The sequence below is a fragment of the Ixodes scapularis genome, unplaced genomic scaffold (genome assembly GCF_016920785.2).
Source record: "Ixodes scapularis isolate PalLabHiFi unplaced genomic scaffold, ASM1692078v2 PGA_scaffold13__105_contigs__length_92229423, whole genome shotgun sequence".
NCBI classification, from domain to species: domain Eukaryota; kingdom Metazoa; phylum Arthropoda; class Arachnida; order Ixodida; family Ixodidae; genus Ixodes; species Ixodes scapularis.
Window position 1 is genome coordinate 13633672 of NW_024609839.1, and position 24403 is coordinate 13658074.

Here is a 24403-nt window from a genome sequence, read left to right on the forward strand (position 1 = left end):
CATGCCCAGGTGATCCCTTGCGGCGTTCCCACCAAACGTGGCGGAACGGTAGCCCAGGAAAGTTAGCCACCGTTCCAGAACGGCTGCACCAATCTCTTCCTCTGCCTCTTTTAAAATGCGTTCCGGATTAACGAAGGGCGCCCGACTCTCCGCGTGGCTCTAAAGCGACTCCAGTCCGGGGTATACGGTGCCCTTCTTCGGTCGCTTTGTCGATCGATTGAATCGACGGTGGCAACAACGTTCGAACGCAGCAATCCAACGCCCGGCGGTCGGCCAGACTGAGCTGCAGAGGATCCAGTTTGTGCCGTGCTCCACCGAGCTTCGAGATCTACGCAGAGTCGTCTGGCGCACGGGGGTCGCAAGTCGACGTCAAAGCGGCTGTCCCCGCCGTTGCTTCCGACGAGGACGACGAGAAGGCTCCGCATTCCGATGACCGGGGGGCGTCCGGCGATGTCTGCTCAGACTCTCCAGACTGTGGAATGGAGTGCGAGGCCGCGGGTGAGTCTGCTTTCCCGTCGCATACTGTCGGCGTTGCGGCTTTTTTCACGACTCCTACACATCATTTCACTTATTGCGGTGTGGTTAGCCCCATTGGCTCATGTCATAGGGAGCTTCCGTATTAAAGCTGCCCTAAAGACGTTCCTGAGATCGTCTGTTCTTGGTGACAACTCCTACTACGGGATCGTAGCACCAGAGAAATTAAAAAAATATGCTCGTGCGACGTCACATTTTCCTCCTAAAAATGTGATTGAAGTTAGTGACATGCCCCTTTCTGAGTGGAAAACTCTGGAACACGGAATCCAGCGGAGGCAGCCGCGTGACAATGAGCGAGTGCCAGCCAGGCCGTGTGCCCGTTGTCACGGCTCCGCTGGATTCTGTGCTCCAGAGCTTTCCGCTCAGAAAGGGGCATGTCACTAACTTCAATCACATTTTTAGTAGGAAAATGGACGTCGCTCGAGCCTACTTTTTAATTTGTGTGGTGCTAAGATCCTGCACAATGAGTTACCAACAAGAACAGGCGGGCGGATACGGGAATTTCCTGAGGGGGGGTTAGGTGTTGGTCAGCGTACCATATGTTTCGGAACCCCCTTTTCCTTGTTTCACGCCATAAATTTTACATATTCAGAAATCAAGGGAGGGGGGGGGGGGTCAGGGCATCCGGACCCCCCCCCCCCCTTCCCCCTCTAAATCCGCCCCTGAACACAGACGATCTCAGAAACGTCTTTAGTGCACCTTTAAAGTAAAAACAGCCTTGTTACCTCACGTGTGCAGTTTTTACGCATTGACAAGTGCCAGAGAGCCTCCTACCTGATGCACACCTGTTCGGACATTTGCATAGAACGCGACAGACTAGGGCAGGCGAGGCTTACTCGAGGAGTCGCGGTGTAGTTTGTCACACTGAAATTCAAAAGCCCGTATCGACCTTTACTCGACGGCTCCTGCGACTCGCTTCGTCGCCGCTCTGAAGATGGTGTAATGCGTGGGCGAAACAGGAGGCCGGGCGCTCCTGTCAACACGTGTTGGGGCGGTACTTTGGTTGCACCGACGAGCGGACCCCCCGCAGTCTTCCCCTCTCCCCAACCGGGGAACCCTGCAGATCGTGGACCCTGGGGCCCAGACTCCCCCATGGTCCTGGACGCGTCCCTGCACACCCTGGAGCCCATGTCCTACATGGAGATCCGGGACCTGGAGGCCAGCTCGGAGTACGCCCAGGACATCTACACCCACCTCAGGCAGCAGGAGGTGGGTGGGCTTCTTTTGTTCACGCCGCTGCTGATATGTCTAGCAAAAGGACGTGTTGGAAGCATACATATGTATGAAGTAGACTTGCTCCATGCACGCAGCATACCTCTTGCCCGTTGTACGGGCAGTGTGACTGCGGCCTTGCGGGACGGTGCCGCTGCTTCGTTTTGGAACGGCTTCGCCGCGGCTGGCGTGAAGAGCCGCCGAATGGGCCGCTTTCTCGACCGGGGTCGGTTTGCTAGTGAGTGTGGGTATCTCTGCCGGAGGTTCTACTGTCGCATGACTGGCTTCGTGGGGACGAGGTACCTACAAGAAAAACTCGACGTTTACTGTTTTCTGCTATGTTGTCCAGGCTAGCGTCTCTTGTGTTGTGCTGCAGCTCGGCACTGCTGCGAGAGTGCACGGCTTTGTCTTGCATCTCGTGTTCAAGCGCCCTCGCGCAAAGACGACCGTCTAAACGCGTTGTAAACATAAATGAGGTGTAATGTAATGTAAGATGAAGGAACGCCGATTCAGTTGTACGACTTTCATCATCTTCTTCCTTTATTATCTCATTTCTGTTTTTTCTTTTTTAGACGATATAGCGCTCGAGCGAATGGCTTTTACTGTGTGCGAGCACTGTGGAAGATGCGCCAGCCTCGACTCTGCAGGGCAGCATAGGTGGCTGTGAGATTGGCAAATGGCTGCCATAAATAGTATCAACAGTGAGAGATGGGCTAGTTGGTATGTCGTTCCTTTTGACAGAAGTGCCACGAGACATGGACAGAAAGTAAGACGTTGCACAAGCACTAGCACTAGGAAGGCTGGGGACGAGGAGAGAAACCTTTCTTTTCAAAGGTTCGTAGCGCTCTGCCTTTCTCCCCTCGCCTTCCTAGTGCTCGCTCTTTCTCTTTGCTTGGCGTTGCCTTTGCCTGCACTGCACGCAACTAGTGGCATGGAGTACAGGCACTCTCCGTTCTCTGAGCCAGTCACGTCGCCAGATGATCTCCCGCCGGGAGAAATACCCGCATTCACCAGCGAACCGCTCCGGGGAACGTTCCAGACTCGAGGAAACCCCAATCTGGAGATTGATGCAGTAAACTGGTCATCTACCAACCTGGGAACAGTGGAAGCCGTGAGTTTTCGGGGGAATTCACCGATTCCGTGAAACCCGAGGATTCTCCACCTCGATCGGCATCGTTCTGGGAATTTGTGCTTCCCTTTCTCCGAGTGACTGCAAACAATGAGCGTCTGGTGCAGCACACATTGCTCGCGACTCCGCTTGAAAACTAGTCTTGGTGGAACCCGAATTCTTGCCTCTCGAAACTCTGGCACCAAGACTACTTTGTCCGCTTGCGCTTGCCCCAGTGGGCTTGCCCAGAGGTTTATTTAAAACTGGACATTTATTCTGCGAAAAATGTCAGACTGATAAGGTAACAGGATTTTTTAGATGCCCCAGTGAGGAGGTTAAAGGGATACTACAACGAAATTTCGGTGCCCTTTTTTTGGTGTATATGTGTTCAAAGGAGCAGCATCACATCAAACATACCAATATCTTGTTAAAAAAGTCACGAAAAGGAATTTTAAAACGAATTAAGTGATTAGCAAAGAGCACCTGCTGGATGTCTCTAACGCCTCGCTTGTAACGCCCGTCTAGGAACCTTGACAGCTAGTGACGGAGGTTGTCTGGCGTCCGGCCACGACGAGAGAAGGGGGCAACGAGGAACTCCCCTCTTCCTGAGAATGCCTTTTGTGTGTCGCAGAAGTCCCTATTGTCCGCCTACAAGATTACAGAAGATTAACCCGTCACTCAAAATTCGTACAAAAGCAGCCGCTTCGGTGGCTGGAACGATTGCGTCGGATATCACGTGGTCTCCGCTGGGCCTTATCCGAGCGCTTGTCAGAGTGGGCCCTTTATAACGAAAAATACAGCCACTAGGCTCAAAATACAAACGTGCGCTTGTCATTTACGGATATTGTGGATCAAATTACACCTATTTTTGAACACGACGGGAATATTTCAAATTTCGTTGAAGTATCCCTTTAAGGAGCCCCCGTTGCTCACAAGATGTGCAGGAAGTTTATAGCTTGTAGTTAAGCATTGAGAGAAGGCTTAGATCTGCTAAAGTGGCACTTAAACCGAGGAAACACTTCTCTTAAAGGTGCGGACGTTCGAAGAAATTCGGGAGTTTGGAGAGTCTTGGACGAACCCGCCATCTCCCCTGAAAGGCAGTTTGGGAATCCAGACTAGTGACGCCGCATTCCCCGATTGTTTCGCAAAGCACAAGAGCAGTTGACCATAGCTACCACTCGGATTGGGACTCCGCGAACCTTAGATTCGGCGTCGAGAGGCTCGGGCAACATCGTCTCGCTCAGTCGCGGAACCGCTTAAGCTGCTCCGCAACTTCCGACGAAACCTCGGTTAACCGTCAACGACGCGTTTGAGCACTTGAATGAAACTGTCCATCGTGCAGGCTTCCCACAAGTCCTTCAAAGTGTCGGAACTCTGAGCCGTCATTTTCAATGCCTCGTAAATTGTAGAAAAAATTTTAAGAATGTCACCCCGGGCCAGCGAGTGGGAGCTGCCACGGTCGGCTGCTAGTCGGCACTGTACGAGAACTGCAAAGGGTGGAGGACCTCAATCAGGCCTTCTCGCGTGCGTCTCTCACGGCTTTCTTTTTCTCTCCCCGGGTGCGCGAAGGAGAAGCTGACCCCGAAGCCGACTTACATGAGCAAGCAGCCGGACATCACGTCCTCGATGCGCGCCATCCTCGTCGACTGGCTGGTGGAGGTGGCCGAGAAGTATCGCCTGCACCCGGAGACTCTCTTCCTCGGCGTCACCTACGTGGACCGCTTCCTCTCCGCGATGTTGGTGATCCGCAACAAGCTGCAGCTCGTCGGCACAGCCGCCCTCTACATCGCTGCGTGAGTGGACTCTTCGTGCGTGAGAGCGAAGGTTGTTACGTCACGCTCGTGCTCCGATCTTGATTACACCCAACACTGATCCATGTTCTTTCTTTTTTTATGATTAGGGCAGCTTTTATGGCACAAGCCCAATTTATGTGCCCCAAGCATTGGTGATGGAAGTGCTGCGCCAAATTGCATTATGAATCCTGGTACTTCTTGCGTCAGAATGCCACTTTTGCTAAGACTAGTGCCTCACATGTGCCTAGATGGGCCTTAATCAGAAAAAAAATTAATGGTTTATTATTGGTCCACTTTAATATTTGGGGAAGTAGAGGGAAAGAAAAATTTAACAAATGAGTTTCACGGCGTCTCTACAGATCGTATAGTTTGCCTCGTCTTATGTCAGAGCACTGGCGAAGGCTGGAACACCCGCACCTAAAAACACTCGTATTACAAGTGGCACGTCACGGGGCTATTTATTGCACTTGACTGGTTTAGCCGATGAAAGCACGGGTACAATAAGATGATGAACTCCACGATGTTGCGCTTTGAAGCGGCAATTTAACTGGGCAGAGCCGTTAGTGCTGGGCATCGACTGCTCTGGCCGCTTGATGCATTGGCTGGTTAATCGACGACGTCTAAATTTCCAGTCGATGTCGGAGACCGAGTCCCGAGAAACCTTTTGCAAAATATTAAGATAGTTGATTGCAGCTACTCGTACTCCTGATAAGAGCACTCAGTTATCGTGTGTGCCACATGCCTCCGTCCCGTGGCACTTGCGACGCTTGCGTCAGCCTTCACTGCCTTTCATCAGTGTGCGCACGTCGAGCTTCACCGCTTTGCACCAAAATTGCTACGAGCAGCGGCTGTTGTGGGGCAGCGCCTGGCCTAACGCGATGGGCATACAAATTATGCTCCTATTTATTACAGGTTGAGCTTTGTCCTAATTGCAAATTAATCTCAACGAAAAAAAAAGCAGAGAAAAGGGGAGAAAAAAACAAGGGTCTACCTCATTGAAAATTCTCATTTATATGGGAAATTTCTGTGTCCAATAAACACATATGAATCATACAAGATATATAAGAACATATAAGAACCGTATAAGAACCATATAAAAGCTATATAAGAACTATATAAGATATATGAGAACATACAAGCAGCATATAAAACTCTAGCGGGAAGTTTCTTATAAGTTTCTTATGGGGTTCCTATATATCTTATATAATTCTTATATAGTCCTCATATAACTCTTATATGGTTCCTATATGTTCTTATATGTTCTTATATATCTTGTATGATTCATATGTGTTTATTGGACACAAGATATTTCTCATACAAATGATTTTTTTACTAGGGTATACCAGGGGTGGCCAAGCTGCGGCTACTGAGCAGCATGCGTCTCTTCGGATAGTAGAGTGCGGCTCGCGGCTCCCTCTCCTACACCCCCCCCCCCCCCACACACACACACACACACTTCCCCAAGCAAATGGAACGAGTTTTAAATCAAAAGACAGATTGCGGTTTGGTAGTCTTATCTGCTTTTAACTCGGATAGATTGAAAGTAGTTTTCGAGTTTCGTTTATTGCTCTCAACGAAAGGTGTGCCCCCCCCCTCCCGCCCCCCCCCCCCCCCCCCCCCCCACGGCTCTTGGAAGTTTCGTGGTTTTGTTTGCGGCTTCTAGGCCGGGTCAGCCTGGCCACCCCTGTAAACAACTTAATTTTTGCGAGGACCTGATTTTTGCGAATCGCTTACAATTCGGGAAAAATGGCTCCCGCGAACAATTTCGATAAAATGTAAACGCATTGGATTCTATATTGAGAATCATCCCACCGCATCGCGAAGTTTAAACCCGCAAAATATTCCAAAACTTCAGCTTTGACCTAAATCGCGAAATATTGAGCCCGCGATGAAATCAATTGTTTATTGTATATGCATTCGTATAAATACGGGAGGCACGGTAGTCCCCGTGCAGCTGTAGATCGAAAGAGCAGCAAACTGATCAACTCCGATTCCTATGCCACTAAGGGCAGTGCCACCTTTAAAGCTCAAGTGTAGGCTTTTATAATATTTTTGTGTGGTTGTCTTTGCAGTTTAGGATATGTCTCGAGTTTGGTAGGTTCATTAAACTTACGGGACAGATTTCTCTTGGTAGACGTGTTAGTGGATATGCTGTTTCTTGCTTGTATTTTAAATAAATTATATTTACAGGCTAAACAAACTACCAAGTGTAAAAGGGAGAGAGGATTTATTCCAGTGGAGTGTGGCACTATGATTCACTTTTCAATAATTTCAGTACGGATTGCACATGAAACCTACTCTGACTAAAGCCTTATCTAAGACTTCCTTTACTCCATATCTGTTCTTATCACAAACGGTAATAGTTAGCATGCTCGAGTGTCAGGGGAACCCTTGATCACTATCATAAATGAACTCGTTAAGATGCAATCTCGCAGTCGTCGAATATAGTTTGTCGGCAATTTCTAGATCTCGGCGTCCTCGAAGTGCGAGGTTGACCTACAGATCTACCATTCTGTAACAAAGCAAGAGGACGATACCGAAACGGAAGTTTCCTAAACAAAATAAATTATGCGCCTACAAAAAGTGACACTGCACAATAAAACATTGATTTCATCGCTTGCCCTTGCATACTGCTACACGTTGAAAAAAAAAATAGACTGCCCGGTTGAATGGGGCAGGCAGCAAACCCAGACACGATATGGAAGCGCACCCTGCTCTATTCGGGCGTGGCACTCGAAGCGTTAAAGCTCGTCCACGCAGTTCCATCGACTGCGTTGCGTTGCCCATTGGCTCATCGTAGGGGTCACCATAGCAACAGCTCAACTCAAGCAGCCTCAACGAGACTCAAGCGGCTGCAGTCGTGTGTAGGAGCCTTTAAGCCTTTCGTGACTTATTCGGCACCTCCTCCTAGACGAGCTGCATTCGACGAACCCATAGCAGAGTTCACACCATTTGTTGTGTTTGGGTTTTGCCAGACGGTGGCGTACAGAAGCTCTTCCGAACGAGCAGTTTTGGCACGACTAGCTCGTACGGCCAGAAGACTGCTCTCGTTTCTCTCTTACCCTTAGTAAATGCGCCATTTGTCTGTAGACCAATCGGTGCGTCTGACGCGGCGCTGCAGGAAGTTTGAGGAGATCTACCCGCCGAAGGTGTCGGAGTTTGTCTTCACGGACGACACGTACACGAAGCAGCAGGTGCTCCGGATGGAACAGCTGGTGCTCAAGGTGCTTTCGTTCGACATGGCGGCCCCCACCATCTACTACTTCCTGCTCCGCTTCGCGAAAGTCGGCAAGGCCCCGGACACCGTCAAGCACCTGGCTCACGTGAGAGGCTTTCTTTGATTAGGTGCCGCCTTTGTAACCAAAGGCCGGTGCGCACTCTTGCGACCGCTTGCGACTTGATAAATTACGACCTTGCACGATATCCTAATGGGGAACTCGAATGGGTTCTAAGATTGTTGATGACGACGACTCAATATGCGTGCCCAAGTCATCCTAAAAAGACCCGAAATTACGCTCGTGGGTGACAGATTTTCGTATTAAAAATCTAACCGAAGACTGTGACACACACTTTTTTCTGCGCCTTAAAGCAGACACTGGGGGCTCCGTCGGTTGGCATTTTCACTAGAGCCTAGATTGAAGAGAGGATCCATCTTAAACCATGGGTAGCGTTTACAATTCAATGGTGAACACCTCCTGTGATGATCGGTTGCAGGCGCGCTGTGTTTGCGGGTGGCGAGGAGGAAAGGCGGAGACGTTTGCAGACGATCGACGCTTATGTCACCTCCTTGCAGCTCGTTTTGCCAATGTGGCCCATAAACCAAGTCACCCGGATCGGGCACCCAGTGATTTATTTCTTGTCGAAATATAGTGCTTGATGCACTTAAAGAGCACTATTACAGATATTTGTGATTTCACGTAACTCCCTCTTTTCATTGGTCCAATTTTATGGAGGGGGTGGAGACCGGAAGATGCCCCTCCCTCCCTACTCCCCGAAGAGGAAGTAGTCGTGGTGTATTTTTTGCTGGTAGTTTACTATGACATCTTGCCATCTAGAACTGGTCATCTTTATTGAACAATAGGCCATTAAAAACAAGCGTCTACGAAAAGCACGGGAGTGCCCCTTTAAGACAAGAAAATACTGGCACCACCTATGAGACAACTTTGGAACTGCATTTCACTGCAGCGAAGGTTTTGCAGTATTTGCGGTGTTTAATTTATTGAAACGGTCGTTTATGACATTACCGTAAAGTTCCGAAAGAACGCCCACACAAAATGAAGAGATTAATGGTGAAAAACAGGGGCGGGCTATCTTTGGGGACGCCACAACAAAACTTCGCGGACAAAAACGCGGGAACCCGCTATAAAGTCGCGTGTCACACAAACTATAAACCGCTATAATCTCGCTGGTGCAACAAATTACGCGGTTGATGCGATTCCTGTCTGACATTGCGTGACGTCTGACAGGAATCGGGGATGGGCGATGTTTCGGAATTTTTATGTTGCAGATATTTACCCAGAAAAATGGGATGGGCGATCTATCGGGGGGGGGGGGGGGGGGGTTCTCACAGAACTTTACGGTAAGGTTTTCAAGCCAGTACGGAGAGAAAGTCGGCTTTTCGCAGAGGATTTGTGGTGACGTCAGAACGACGCCGGGCTCTGATTGGCTTTGATGGAAAGAATAGTGGCTAGGCCTAATGCTAGGTGCCTTGAGGTCTACCCACTATATTTCTGCATTAGCCAATAAGAAATCATCGTTCTCACATTATTGACACCCCTGCAAAGAAGCAAACCAACTTGCGCTCTGCATAGCAAAAGAATGATGTGAATTAAAAAAAATGGGAATGTTCAGAAATCGCAAGAGTTCCACAGCTGCCCGACAGATGGCGCCGGGGGTGCTCTTGCACGGTAAGGGACCGCAAGAGGTTGTGCTTTGCATAACGTGCTCTTCACATCACTGTTTTGTGGACGCATTTTGCCGGTCTATGCAGTTGTCTGCTACGCATTTTATGACGTAGATTTTATGTAGATTTTGCCGGCAATGCCATGGAGCTGCGAAAAGCCATTTTCGTCGTTTAGGAATCGGAGGAGTGTAGCAGTTCAGCCATTTCAGGAGTGAGAATGGGCTCCGTGTCTCCACTCCTGGGAGTTGAAAGGAATAAACTAAATCCCCGGAATTTCGGCGGGGAAGAGAGTGCTTGGTCCACAACACTGGCCTAAAGGGGCATCTACCCTTTCCATCAAGCGTGTTAATTATGAGAAGTTTTGAAGTGTCTTCTGTGTGCTTTTAAACCAGTTGCCACTCGAGTATAGCGCGGCATTTCTTCCAGTATCTGTGCGAGCTGACGTTCCTGGAGGACGACCCGTACCTTCAGTACCTGCCCAGCATCGTTGCCGGTGCGTCCTTGTGCCTGGCAAACCACACACTCAACCGATACCCGTGGGTGAGTCTGACTTATCAATCGGTTAGCGTTTTTATTCCCGTGGTGAACGGCAATGAGGATGTAGCTACAGAAGTAGCGGTGCTAACAATCCCCCACCACTTTAGGGGTATTCACTCGAGGGAGAAATCCCGGGGATTTCTCCCCGGCACGCGCGCATTACGAGATAAAAACGCGAGGCTTTTGCACATCGCAAAGCCTGACGTTTTCGTCGTGGAATGCGCGTGCCGGGGAGAAATCCCCGGGATTTCTCCCTCGTGTGAATACCCCTTTAAAGGGATACTGAATCGAAATTTGAATTTCGCAAAATAAGGCTCTAGAAGCGTTGAATGGGACTCTACGAACTCCGAAACATTGCTCGTACATCGATATCTCAAACGGATGGCCGCACTTTTCGAAAAGAAGGGCGCGATCAAGCGAGGCCTCTGACATCACTGTCCTCCGGGAGAATTTGAGAATGAGGGGGAGCGGCCTCGCTTCTCTCCTCCTCGCTTCGGTTCACCAGCTCGACACGGGACGTAGTGAGGAGGAGAGGGAATAAGAATCGTGACGTGCCTTGCCTTGACGGCCTCGTCGGCCGGGTTTAGTCGGGCGCTTCTCTTCTAAAAATATGGCGATCCGTTAGAGATATCGCTGTATGAGTGATGTTTTTGGGTTTTGCATCGTCCCGCCTATCTGTCCAGCCTTGTTTTGTAAGTTCGAAATTTCGGTTCAGTATCCCTTTAAAGGAGCTGTGCAACGATTTTAACGTTAAAAGAACTGGCATTTTCTGCTTTTGATATTGTTCACTGTGTCACAAAAGGCAGGAAACACACCCCTTTCATCGAAATGTTCCGATTCCGCCGCGTAATAGCGAGGCAAAACTTGGAATATTTCCCGACCTGCAGCCACGAGCGGCGGCCATGAGAAACAAGCAGCGTGACGTCACTTGGGTTGTTGTAAAAAAGATAGCAAGTTGTGCGAATACCTACTCTATAAAAGGTAACTTTTCTATAAATCTTGTCGTTCCAAAATATATATAAATGCGTAAAAACCCTGGTATCATCGACAAGACTTTTATTATACGGAGTTTTAGTGGCGTTATCTATCCTAGGTCCACAAAACCGCGAATAGCCACCAGAAGCCGGAGCGGGAGGGGGACAGCGCCGGACGGGCAAGGACGGGTATGGCCGGACCCGGATGAGACTTTCCTCCTTTCACCGTATATTTCGCGGGGCGCCCGCCAGCACGTGGTCACGTGGTCGCGAGCGGATAAGTTCTCGCTGCTCGCTGATGGCTCTAAAGAGCCATCAGCGAGCAGCATTCCGGAACCCCGCGCCTACTCAAGTCAAGTGACGTCACTGCGGACGTGACCCGGAAGACGATGTACGAGTTGAGAGGCGGCAAAAACCTGGATATTTTTCATTTTTTTTAAAAATAAAAACTAGGGTATCCAGTCAAAATCAGTTTTCTGTAGTTTACTGCAGAAGTGTCAGGCATCAACTTTCACAATTATTTAACCAAAGCCCTGAAATTGTTGCACAGCTCCTTTAAAGGCCGACTTCGCGCTTTCCATGTTTGCTGTCCTCCTTTCCTATATGCTCTCCAGTTCTTGCCTCGCCCCAACTTGGCTCTTCTCGCAGCTTAGGAAAGGGGAAAGCTAAGAGGATTGTCTTCCCTGCAGTAAACCGAGGTTGTACGTCGGCATTTCAAGAGACAATGGCACCTCCGCAAAATTACTTTTATTTTTTGCCAGGCGGTTTAATATGGTGTCGGGAGACTACCAACCAGTTCAACGCGTGTTTCGTAAGTTACGACAAATAACGAGTAATAGAGGTAGTACCGTCAGTAGCACAGCACGAAGAAGAAAGGTGTATATTCACGGCCTAAGAAAAATGGGCAACGTTTTCAGTAAAATTGGTAGCACATTTAGCGTTTTGTTTCATATGAATTCAAGAAAACTTAGTTTGAAACTGTGGAATTTGATTTCCGCAGTTTCGAAGCCTGAATTTCCATGAAATTCAGGCTTGGAATTTAAATTTCAACTTTTTAACCTTTCAGTGTTCAATTCAATGTTCAATATTCAAATTTTTCTAACTATCTATAAGAATATTTGATGTCTTCGGATTCGTAAGTTTCAGAAAGCTTAACATTTTCGAATTATTCGAAACATTGAACCTTAGCAGAGTTATGTTGCAAACTTTTCGAATTCTGATCTAAGAGAGGTTTGAACATTTCGAAACCTTTAGAACTGGAACTTTGGGAGGTTCGCGGCATCCCTAAAAAACATTTGTAAAGCTCTTGAGGGTAACTTTCATTGGTTCGTGCTTGTCGATGCGGACGTTCCCGTTGTAGGTCCTGCAACAGATGCTGCGATCGTAGACTTTGCGTGCGCCCGGGGCAAACACAAAGTGACGTTGAAGAGGCACTCGGGAAACTCCGACGACTGTGGAGATGCGAAACACCTTATGGCTACTTCGAAACAAAGCGGAGTGCGGTGGCGGTGACAGTGTTCTTGCAATGCCTGGAGCAATTCGAGGAGAACTCGTGCCAGGATGAAATCATCTGCAAACTTCCATTTAGTTATTCTTTTACTCGACAAATCGGCTGCAAGATGTTCATAACCAAGGTGGGTTTGATTAAAGCTACGGTCAGAGTCTACCGTAGTCTTACCATCCACCTTCAAGGTGTTGGCACTATTTTTTTTGCCTCTCTCGCTTTTATCGAATTACCACCATATCAAATTTTTTTTGCTGTCCCCTTGACTTTATTATAGCTAAGGATTACTGTAGTTTGAACGCCACGTGACCAGAGAAAAGAGTGAGCGCCACTGAAACCGGCTGTTTTTGGGCGGAGAGAAAACGAATTTCCAGCCAATATATTTCGAGGACACCTACGCACTTATGAGTTGTGGATACGAAAGCATGAATGTCGACCTTCCGTTCCCTAAGTTCGTCTGCGGCGTCATGGCGTGGACGGCCAGATTTCGCTTGGCGACAGCAAAGCACGCGCTCTCGTGAAGTGCCCGTGCCGCGCTGAGCTCGTCCGTGCACCCTTTCTTGAGTTTGCCCGGACGGGCTCTGCGGTCAGGCTTGCACTGCCGCACCTTGCCAAGTTGCTGCGTGCGCTGCGCCACCATGGAGAGGACTTCTCTGGTGGCGTCCAGGGGAACTACGCCGCACGAGAGCCAATGGGAGCCTCGTTCCTTGGAACTATGACATGTGCCAGCCAATGGGCCACCAGATTTCTGCTACAGACGACATTTGGACGGGGGAAGGTGCCGTTTGGCGCGGCTTCAATGCTGATGGCTGTGGTTCGCTCCATGGGTCCAGTTAATGCTTTCGCATTAAAATTGTGTTATGGGTGGTTCGGCTCTTGTAGGTCATGTTAAAATGAGAACCTCAGTGAGCATAGATACCCTGCCGCCCTCGTACAGTAGTTAGTTCTTCATTGTACTGAGAGCAGGACTGCCTTTTTAATGCTCCAGCTGTGACGTTCCATGCCAGTGTTTGTTTTGCATGTTGTGTTACTCTAGTTTAGGTGGGCGGTTCCTTGCCCACTTGACCGATTGCGCAGCGGGCAAGCGGCGCGCTTGTGACTTTTTATGCAGGCCTTCATGAGCCATAGTTTGGGCATAAAAGCCATTGAAGTCTGTTGTGCTTAAAGGGCTACTCCCACAACATTTTTTTCAGCCACCCGAGCTAACTCAGTTCTTTGAATCGCCGGTCTTTTACCCCCTCTGGTATACTTTTTTGTATCGCAAAAGTCAAAATAGTTATTGTGAAATGAGTAAATGAAGGTTAGGTCAGACACAACATTCAAATATACCTGTGCTTTTCAGTTTCACATTACAGACGAGCAGGGAGTATAAATACTGTATTCACACAATTGTAAGTGACCCCCCCCCCCCCCCCCCGTAAAAAAATCCACAGCAGCAGTAAAGAAAGATGATAGTTTAGAGGCACATTCTATGGCAAGCATGTGAGAACGGCAGGGCGTCTCTCAAAACCTCGGCCTCCAGCATGCATTCGATGCCTTCTGCCGTGCTTTGGTCGCTCACGCACATGCGAGGCGCACGAGATGCCGCAGAGTTATAAAAGCTGGAGGCGGAACAACTGAAGCTGCCCCCTGTCCTTCTTACTCTTTGTCTGCTACTAGACACTGATTCGTCGGCATCGTCCTAGAAACTCTCGCACTTAGCAAATGACCGCATCTTTCGCGCTTCCTCTGTGATCGCATCGCCCGTCACGGGCAGCAGCCGATCGCGCGCTTCTGCGACGTACGTTACAAGCTTGACCTCTAATTTTGGAAAGCATCTGGACCTATCCAGACTCTGGCCCTCGGAAGCCACTCAGTTTGTTGCCATGATTAAGCCCCTCTGCCGTTGCAGACGCTGCTGGAGCACCGCCCGTTTTGACGGGTCGAACTTACGTCCAGCAGCGCTGTTTTCGGTCGCTTTCGTGTGAAGTATGGGCCGTAAATGAGCACCGAAAACCGAAGGTGCCTGGATCACAAGTGTCGGTAGAAACTTGTTTGGCTTTCCAGCAAGCTTCCATGACCTCGACTTTCGATCAAACGATGTGCGACCGTGCATTCTGCGAAAAGCGGGGGAGTGAAGCTGTTCCATGGTCGTTCCGAAGGGGCTCTTGCGTCAAGTGCCGTCACCCTTGTGATTCAGGCGCGTCCGTTCACCGCCGAACATTCAAGCTGGTTCGCGAATGGAAATAAATAATACTTTTTCGTGCAATAATGAAGAGGAAAAGTTGTAAAATGAACGTCCAGAATTTCGCAATGCTACAGATTCAACCGGCTGAAATCGAGCAGAAGTGTTCTTGATGTCGCAATTTATTCATTTTTGTCGGCTGTGGAATGCTTTGGTTCTACAAGTCGACCTACAATCAAATAAAATGCAGTACAGTATGCAGAAGTCGGCAGCCGGGGCTTGCGAGCACTCGACTTGGCATGTGTTTACATTTGGGCGATGGGTAGAACTGAGGGCGAGAAGAATTGACGGTGGGTTTGAACGGCGAGGGCTCGTTGGCTCTAGAGAACTCGGGTTGCGGGGAGCAATTCGGAAGGAAAGAACTGAGCGGAGGCGGCAGAGGGGATAGAAGAATAACAGATGGCTACGGTTAACATATGCTCAGAGTTGAGTCAATTTTGAGGCAAATCAGGGACTATGAAAAAAACGCAGGAGTGCCCCTTTAACTTCCGCAATCCATACGTCTTTTCCTCCTCATTGCGTGCAGTCCTCGGACCTGGTCCTCTACCCTGGCTATAACGTGGAGGACTTCAAGGAGTGCATCCACAGCCTGCACAGCAGCTTCTGCAATGCTGGCACACAAGCACAGCAGGCCATCCAGAAGAAGTTCCTGTCCTCCAAGTGAGTCTACTGCACTGCATGCCTTTTTGTTCTGTGCTCCCTTGTGAGCCCTTGAATTTCATTGTCAAGACTCCTGTGACAAAAATGACCATGTGGGGAACATCGATTTAAAACTTGATATCTTGGCCTTGTCTGGCCGCTTGTTTCGAGAAAGCAGCGATGATTGACGGTACTTCGGGCATGGTGTCAAACATCCTTTGCAAAAATGGGAAGACATTGGTGAGAACATCGGAGGTGGCATTGTTGCTGTCATGCAGTATAATCACTGGTAGTACCATTGCGTTCAGAACGATGCGGTTCTACTTCCTTTGGGAACTCCCAAGTCCCTTGTAGTTTTACAGGGAGCTGTTAAGGGCTAGTGTCCCCAACTACCGTCATCTATGAGCAATGGCGGCAACCTTTCCAGCCTTTCCAGTGTCATCCTTGAGGTACAGCTTTGCTGGTCTTCCTTGTTCACCAGAGTGGAAAGGCTGAAAGTTTTTGAAAGTTTATTTAGGGGAACCCTTTTATGGTATTTGTGGCAGTGAAGAGGCATATTACTCGGTGTTCAAGCAAACTTAAAACCGCTGCACTCTGCTAGCCCCCCTGATGCGAGATAACCAAATGCCACATTCTTCAAGAACTATCGTTCCTTTGGCTTTTCGCAGCAGCTGTATGGTGATAGTGCCAGGCGTTGCCATACTTTTATCTATGTCGAATTCGGGTGGTCAATCGTCGGCAATTTATTTTTCCAGAAAACTGGCAATAGTGTTTCCTACCTGCCAATTCTTCCGAATTTTTTGAGAAATTTCTGAATTGGGACTAACTTTAAAATTTTATAAATGTTGCGTCAAATTTAAAAAAAAAATGTGATAATTCTTTTTAATTTTTTTTGTAAAAATTGCGGTATATTGCACATCTACGAGAGGGCGATAGGTACCATCCACGGCAGCGTCGTGGTTTTTACTATTTGTCTATCCAGTAGCCACGGATCCAAAACCAATCCAAAGCCCAAAGCCTTTGTTCATGTGTTTGGCGCCGCACGTTGGTTTGACGTGTTGTGCCTCGCTGTTTTGGCCAATTTCGTGGCAAGCAGAGCGGTGCCTTTTTTGCACTTATATTTATAGCATTTCCCTAGTCGCGCTGGCTTCGCAGCGCAATGGCGAACTCCAAACCTCAAAAGAGGTACTTTCGAGTGTTCCTGAAATCCTACATGTTAGAATTCCCGTGCTTCGTGCCGTCAAAGAAGGGAGAGAAGTTTGCATTCTGTCACACGTGCACGTGTGATGTCAGCGTTTCGCGCGGTGGCAAGGCTGACATTAAGTTGCACATCGCTTCGCATAAACACCAGAGATAAGTGCCTGCCTCTAAAAACTTCCCCCGCGGCTGCGGGAGTTTTACGAATTTGAAAGTCCACAGGTTGGCAAGTATGGTGTTTGCATTGCCAGTTTCTGGCTGGTGCGCACAGTTCAGGTGGTCATTCTCCTCCGGCAAGCACCGAAACCTTTCCGGCGATTTTCTCGCCCAAGCGGCCAGGCAGGCGGGCGCCAGACTGTATCCGGTGTCATCACCTCCGAAATGGGAGGGGTCAGTGAGAAAAACTAAGCAAAAGAACAATTCTGATCCGAAGTCTCTATGTGGCAATTTGAGTTGGTTGGTTCAAGGTCGTAGACAAGCGCCGAAAAAGGGACAGGGACAAAAAGTTGACGTAAATACTGGCCCCGAGTTGCACCAGTCTTTACGTCAGCTTGTCCCTGTCTTTGATGGGAAGTCACATGAGCAGCCGATACTCGAGCCAGTCCAAGCCATTGGGACACGGGTGACGCGGCAGTAGCAGCCTCGCTCGCGGTGTCTTGCGGTCAAGCGCCGAAGTAAACTGCCACCGTCTGGCGTTCCATGTTCAGTTGCTGAGGGTCACGTAATGTACCGCCGGCACGTTTGTTGTTGTCGGTATCACCGGCTCGGTCTTGCCGGCAATTGACCACCCGAATTTGCCATTAGTGTGGACACTTGGAGAGAGTGCAGTGACATACAGTAGGTTCGCAACAGTTCAAACTCGGATATGCCATACTTCTGGTTAGTTTGAACTAAATTTAAAAATTTCGGTTGTTTTACTCTGTTTCATGCAATTTTTTAATCAAATTTCATAAGCCATTTACTTATAACGACGTGCATTTCAGTATTTTTTTTCTCGCTGCCCACATTGAGTGCTTCTGTCCAAGCATCGGTGCCTTGCGCAGAACCAGCACCTGCAAAGCTTGTATCTGCGGGTGTTGCTTTTCCGCAGTGCTCCGGTGCTCGTTAAGAAGCATGCTCAATGGGGCTAAAGCAGGGGACGCATGAGCAATGAAAGTGCAGCAGTTTCAATAGCAACATGCACGAACGCTGTGACGGGGCGCCGTGCCATAGCTACGGCGTGCGCGCAAGTTGCCATGTAAATTGCAGTGCAGCGCCTGTTTTTACCGCTCGTGCGTGCCTACCTGACAGTCCACAACAGACACCTTTTTTGCTAGATGAACAAACTTAATTTTGTTTTAAGGTGTCACGTGCTGTCTAAACAGTCCACAATAAACATTTTTGAGGGGTCAAATAACTTGTGTTATGTTTCACCGATGTTTTATGCATGGCATACCTGCTTATGATTATAGGCCCATGTGGAGGAAATCATAAAATATTTGCATTGTATGTCTAGCCATTCATACACCAAATTGTAATGTTATCTTGCATCGTATTTAAATGAATTTATGATAACTCGAGAGAAATTCGGGGCTTCCTGGAGCGTGAAATAATGATCCTACTGTAGCTTCCAAGGTGCCCGATTGTGTGAACGGCATGGCAGTGACTAGGAATGCAGGTGCCTCTTCTTTCCTTTTGGTAAATTGCCGCTTCTCGTTGCACATTGTTTCCTCCTGCTTCAAAAATGCATTGCTTGTGCATGTCATTGGAGTGATCCGTCAGGCAGGGCCTGTTAATGCAGCAGACAACAAGCAGGAACGTTTGAGAGAGCAGACGACAGTTCAAATGATGAGGCGCCCGTTTGGACTTCAAGACTCGCTGAACGTAGTCCGCAGGTGGTCCGTACAGCTTAGCGGTTTGCCCGCGTTCATGTTCTCGGCTTCACGACTTCTCCTGGGCTAGCACAACTGCACTGTTTGTGTATGCTAGCTGGACACATTCTTTGTCTGGTCTTTGTCAGCGTAGCTGAGCTGGTGTAAATATGGCTTTATAAACAAGCTGTTAAGGTTGGCTTGCACTGCTTACGGACGAGTGACAGCTCTCGGGATCTGTTCCGACAAGTGAACACGCCAGTGCCGTCCTTTGAGTAGCTGCGGAATGCTTGCCGTTTGCATAAAGTTAAATTTTTTTTTTATTCATGCACCATTTTTTCTCACTTGGCTCGAAAATCTTTTGGAGGTGTTACGAACGATTATATCCCATTGGTATTAACATACATATGACGTTGCAAATACCACAAAACCTTCGCTCTAGTGAATTGCAGCTCTGGAGCTGCCTCCTTAATGGCGCCAGCGTGCCAGTGCATCTAGCCGCCCCGTTCACCCGCTCTGTGTAGCTCGGTCGATGTGGTGTCTGGCTGGGAATGGCTTGTTCCTTGTTCCATCCCCATCCGAGAGTAATCTTTCATTTGTGTTTTAATAACGGGAGTATACGCTTCATACCAGTTCAACCTACGTGGAACAGTCGAGAGTTTGAGCAGTTCTAAAATGGAGTATAAACAAAATCTGCCTTAGAAATATGGAGCCCTACTTAGACCTACACCGTTTTGGTGCTGCCTGCCTTCCCAAGTACTAGCACGCTTACCGCCGAATGCACAAATCTTGCTCCAATCTAGGTACCCCTTCACTTCCTCGAGGAAAGCGAGAGGCTGAATAAGCAGCCTAGGTCGCCTATTCGTCCTTGCGATGGGCCGGCGCCGGCCCTCGCGCCTGCCTCGAGGAAGTGGAGGGGCACCTCGATTGGGGCGAGGGTTGTGATTTCGGCGCTTAGTTCAGTGAACGTCCCTTGGATGTCCTAACGTTCTGGGGATTTCCTCCACAGGACATCCCCAAAACATTAAGACGTCCTAAGGAATCGCAGAACAAAGTGTGCTGCTAGAGTTCTTGTCGCTCACACCGCCTTTTGTTTTTCCTCCACACCAGGTTTCACTACGTCGCGAATATGAAGCCTGCGTGCACGCTGCCCTTGTAGCGGATGACTCCGCGTCACCACCACTGCCCTTCAAACTCAGCACGGCGAACGTTTTTTGGCTCGCTTGAGATTGATCCTGGTGGCTTGTAGCCTTGTCTGCAGTTCGCATTAAAATGAGCAAGCATAGAGCGCATCTCGCTGCTTTTACTCGCCCCGCCCCCCCCCCCCCCCCCCCCCCCCAACTTCAGTTTTTAATTTTCATGGTCTGTCTCTGAGATGCTCATTTACAAGGCAGATATGATTCGGATGCATCATTCAGAGACATTTCCACTGTGTATGAAAGGGTGCTATTTTTACCCAATCGCCGCATCCTTACTTTTTTTATTTTAACAAACCGACTCCACTTTTAAGCCCTGTACATAAGTGTCGAACAAAGTATTCTTTTTAAGCCAGTATGTGTCCTGTCCAATAAATGTACTGAACCAGATTTCGTTGGTCTGCATTGGTTTGTTTTGAATGAATGCGATTGGTTCAGGAAAGTGTGCAAGTCTGTGGTTTTCGCGAGGCTTAGAAAATAGGTATGCTTTTAACTCTCAATTCGGACGAAGATGTTTGTACTCTGACATGGGGCTAAACTACCATTGTGCCGTAAACCCGTCTACGGCGGGAAATGCAAAATGTTTCCGGGCAACGTATACTCCGGTGACCTGAACTAAACAAAACTAGTGACTCGGTTTGCGATCGGCCCGAATGCTTCAACCCGAGTGAAAATGTCATTTTTGATTCTGGGGTGTTTTAAGCTAAGATGTTCATGGGGATACGGGGAGTGGAGGAGACGAGATGTAACGCCTAGTAGCAATGGTAGGCTTATTGACCGGTGCACAGTTAAAAGAGGATATGGCATGAAATTCCGCAAATGCGGAAGGGCAGATGCGTGAAAGTCATGCAGGTTGGGAAGTCTTGGCGAGACCGCATCCCACACACACCTGAGAGAAGCGCAAAAAAAAAAAAAAAAACGAAGCAAAACTGTAAAAAAAAGTAACCATGAAAGAAAGTGTCATTTGAAGTCCCAAGCAAATTATGCGGAAACCCCTCTTGCCTCTTATTTAGTATAGTCATCTGCAAGGGGCTCATGAGCAGGACTCTTCGCCCTCTCGGTCTCTCAAAGAAATTGGTATTTGTGGGTCGTAACTCCATTGAGACTTGTTATTGACTTGTCACCCTTCGGGCATGCATCTTGTGTACATCTTTCCCTGTTTTCGAAAAACAATATTTCAATATAATGCCTTGAAGTAGTAACGTGTGTTGTGGTCACTCGTAGGCTGGATCGCGTATTGGGAGCCAGACGGTGACAGCACCGGCAGCCATTGCTTGACACAAGGCAAAACTTTGAAGCTTGTCTGAAGTGTCTTGTAAAGCAACTTTAAGGTTTTCCAGGAATAATAAGACAGAATCTGCCGGTGTGAGTAACTCTTCAGAAAATTACACAAACAACATGCCAATCTCTGTCATCTGCTCAACCTTTCCAAATCTTAGTCCTGCTTCAGATAACTCGACAGTGTATCATTGATCGTGTGCAGAGCAACAAGAACATAGTTTGATGGATGTCGGCGGTATTTATTAGATAGCGTCGGGTGCACTGCGCACGACTAGTGCCTTGTCATGCCAGGTACTATCGCGGACAATATGAGCTGAAACAGCGCTCCGGCCTGTGCACGGTACTACCTGCGTCGCCTGTCGCATCGCTCCCCAAACACGCGCCGCACCCTGAGGTTGAGATAAATTCTCACTGCGCTCACTGCGCCGCTGCGCTCTTCCGGCCGTCTGCTAAATAAAATATTCGCCAATAGAACCACGATCACGATGCGTTTGCCGTACAGCCCAGTGTTTCCAGCTAACATGCATTTCAGTGTCTTTCAAGAAAGCGCCGAAGTGTAAAATCCATTGTCACGCTCGTATCTTCTAGAGGAGCGCTGCCTGACGGAGCTGCCTTGGCCGCCTAAAGGTGCCGATCTGAATATCATCGAACACGTTTGGAGGCGCATCAAGGTAGCCATGTCACTGCGTCCCCTCTACCGCGCCACTGCCGACGAATTGTGGGAAGCGGTGAGACGTGAACGGGCTTCGGGCCGAGCCAGACTCCGAGGCCGCTCTGCATGATTCTTTAGCAGAGATGATGAGAGCCGTGGTCGCGGGTTAAGGGAGAATGACGCGGAATTAACTTCTCTCGTAAGTTGTACTGCGCCTCGGGACCCCCTCAACTGGACTTCTACCGGTTGGAACAAAGCTTGATGCTACGGTTGCGACACACTGGTGCCGTTAACCGGCGCATACTTAACTTCCCCGCCGACTATTAATCTTTTGTGTCTGACATTGTCCTCTGCGAATATTCTTGCGATGAAGTTTCAGGCTACTTCTCAGGACAAATATATGACTGTCGCACTTTATTAGAACTAGGAATTTATAAATGAAACAATGGTGTCTTGTCATCAACTTTTCTAGCTTGAAAGAAATACGTGGGCCCGGTAATAACGAAATAATATTTTTGAACATTTTCATACCAATCAAGGTTACAAAACCTTCGCATTGACATGTTACCGTTGTTTTTAAACAGCTGTGCTCAATGAAAAAGAAAAAGAAGGAAATACATTGGAGCCGGCCTTAATCCGATAAAAAGATTTTAGTTAATATTTTACGATGTCCTACTTTGTAGATGCACTTAATCAAATACAAACAACCTGCAACGTAATTTCAGGGGACTTTGAAAAACGATAATCGCAGCTGAAATTTACGACAGCGCAACATTTTTTCTTTCCCAGTCAGCGTTTTTTTTTTCTACTTAATTTTTAACAGGTGTTACGACAGATGGACTGGGACAACCCAATCACATTTTCAATGTAGGCTGTTTCCTCCGGCATCCTGGTGGAGTGTAGTTGGAACGGCACTTGGTGGGAGACATAATGTTACTACAATTTAGTTTGGCTTAAGGGGGCGCACTGCCGGAAAATTGCAAATTTTTAGAAAAACAAATTACTTTTCCTATTTTTATGTATAGTGGTTCCAGAACTGAAAATTTTGATAGCAATGTCTGTCTGAATGTTACGGAAAATAAATAAAATATTTTTGGTAAGCCGACGATGTAAAATCATGTTTGTGAAATTTCCCTGTTTCCTATTTTCAAACTGCTGTAGCTTTGCACCGGTATACCCTCGAATGATGATCTTACCCTTGTTAGAAAGAGATTTTCTTCTACATCAGTACATGAAATATCTTTGTTTGAGAGTAAACTCTATTCGGGCACGAACACCATAGAAGTTCAGCTTTCACGTGGAAGAGGCTATACATACGTCTAAGAATCGAAAAGCCTGTCCTGATTGAACACAAAACTGACTAAAACCAGCCTTTTGTTTATAGAAAGTCACGTGGGTTTGTCTGTTTTGTATTTTGATGATGCTTGCCCTACCCACTCTTGCTGATGTTGGTTTGTGTATTGCAAGCATACCGAATTCCTCACTCCTTTCACAATCCACATGCTGACAACAAAATGACACTCGAAGAAAGCATTGTCAGCTCGGACTCACTCAGCAAAACCGTGCAGGAGATTGGGTGAAACCGGAAGGCACCACTCTGCACTTAGTGCCTTTTGGTTGCCACCACCACCAGTAAAATCAAATGAAGTGGTGTGGAAACTTCAAACAGGTTTTTCTCAATTTCCCTTTTTTTGCAGCAACTTTCGTTTTAGAAAATCTGTCATTTCAACGAATCACTAAATGTATTCTTCGCTGTGGATGTTTCGGAACTGAAATTTAATGAGGAATGAGGCTAGATATTTATTTTTTCTATTTAAATGAAGTTTTTATTGCCAAAAAGTAGAGCCTTGATGAAGAGAAAATGCCCCGTTATGGTGGAATGCTTTTCAAACTGACATTTTGCATAGAAAAAAGGCGGATTTTACGGTAACATATAGATAGCCGCACCCGCTATATGTTGCATGGGGGAAGATGGAAAGGGAAATCGGCTCAACCAATAGACCGTTCCATTAGGGTCATAGCAGAGAGGGTAAAAAAAAGAAAAAAAAATGCCCTCCCCCTCTCGCCCGGATGTCGTCTGCTCCTCCGAGTGGGCAGCACCTAGATCCGGCTGGCGTAGAAACTCTGTTTAAAATCGCGTCATTTTGGACATTTCAAGCGCGGATGCGCAGATTTTGGTATGCCAGTTATCGTGCATTACTATGCTAGATAAAAACGACTAACAGAGTCCAATTGCGCTGTTATCTGCGTGCAAATAAAAAAAAAATAGGGAAAACTGTGTCAGACTGGCCGGTCTCGCCGGCGAAAAGTGAATCCAGTGGCTGTACCTCTTTTACTATACAAAGTTCGTGCTGGTGTAGGCCTTTAGTGACCATGAGTGGATGTCTGAAATAAATAAAAACGTGCTCTCTTGCCGCAATACACGCAGTAGTTGAGGGTAGTACTGCCGGCTGACTCAACGGATATTTAAGTAACGGAAAAAAGATATGTCAGTTGATCATTTACCGAAGTAGAACAACAAATAGCTCTAGGCGGATATTGGAGTAGCCATAACTATTCTAAGAACGCAAACCACCTCACAACGGCAGCCACGAGCGAGAGTTCGATGTTCCGTACAGCCCGCCGATACAGCCCAAAGGTGGAGAATGGCAACCTCTCGTTTTGTCGTCTGCTAGCGGAGTCGGGCTCGTGCCCTCTCTCTCCTTTTACTCCACCGAACCCGCTGAATTTCCCGGATGTGTGGAGAGGGCGCTGCTGTCGAACAAAATGGTGCCGCCCAGAGAGCGCTAAATAGAATGG

At 48.0% G+C, this 24403-nt stretch overlaps 1 protein-coding gene across 4 annotated transcripts; it reads left to right on the forward strand.

The window, feature by feature from the left end:
- Window positions 1-256: 256 nt before the first annotated feature.
- LOC115319602 (G2/mitotic-specific cyclin-A-like) lies at window positions 257-20076 on the forward strand. 4 transcript variants are annotated; one of them, XM_042289821.1, is made up of 8 exons: window positions 418-498; window positions 1598-1743; window positions 2786-2857; window positions 4424-4647; window positions 7769-7970; window positions 9977-10090; window positions 15316-15449; window positions 19586-19786. In XM_042289821.1, exons 1-8 carry the CDS (start codon window positions 480-482, stop codon window positions 19632-19634), a joined length of 960 nt encoding a protein of 319 aa, XP_042145755.1. In that variant the 5' UTR covers window positions 418-479; the 3' UTR covers window positions 19635-19786. The 4 variants fall into 4 exon arrangements, with proteins under 4 accessions (XP_042145757.1, XP_042145756.1, XP_042145755.1 ...); XM_042289820.1 differs by having other exon boundaries at window positions 464-498; window positions 1565-1743; XM_042289823.1 differs by lacking the exon at window positions 2786-2857 and having other exon boundaries at window positions 257-498; window positions 19586-20076.
- The last annotated feature ends 4327 nt before the right edge of the window (window positions 20077-24403 follow it).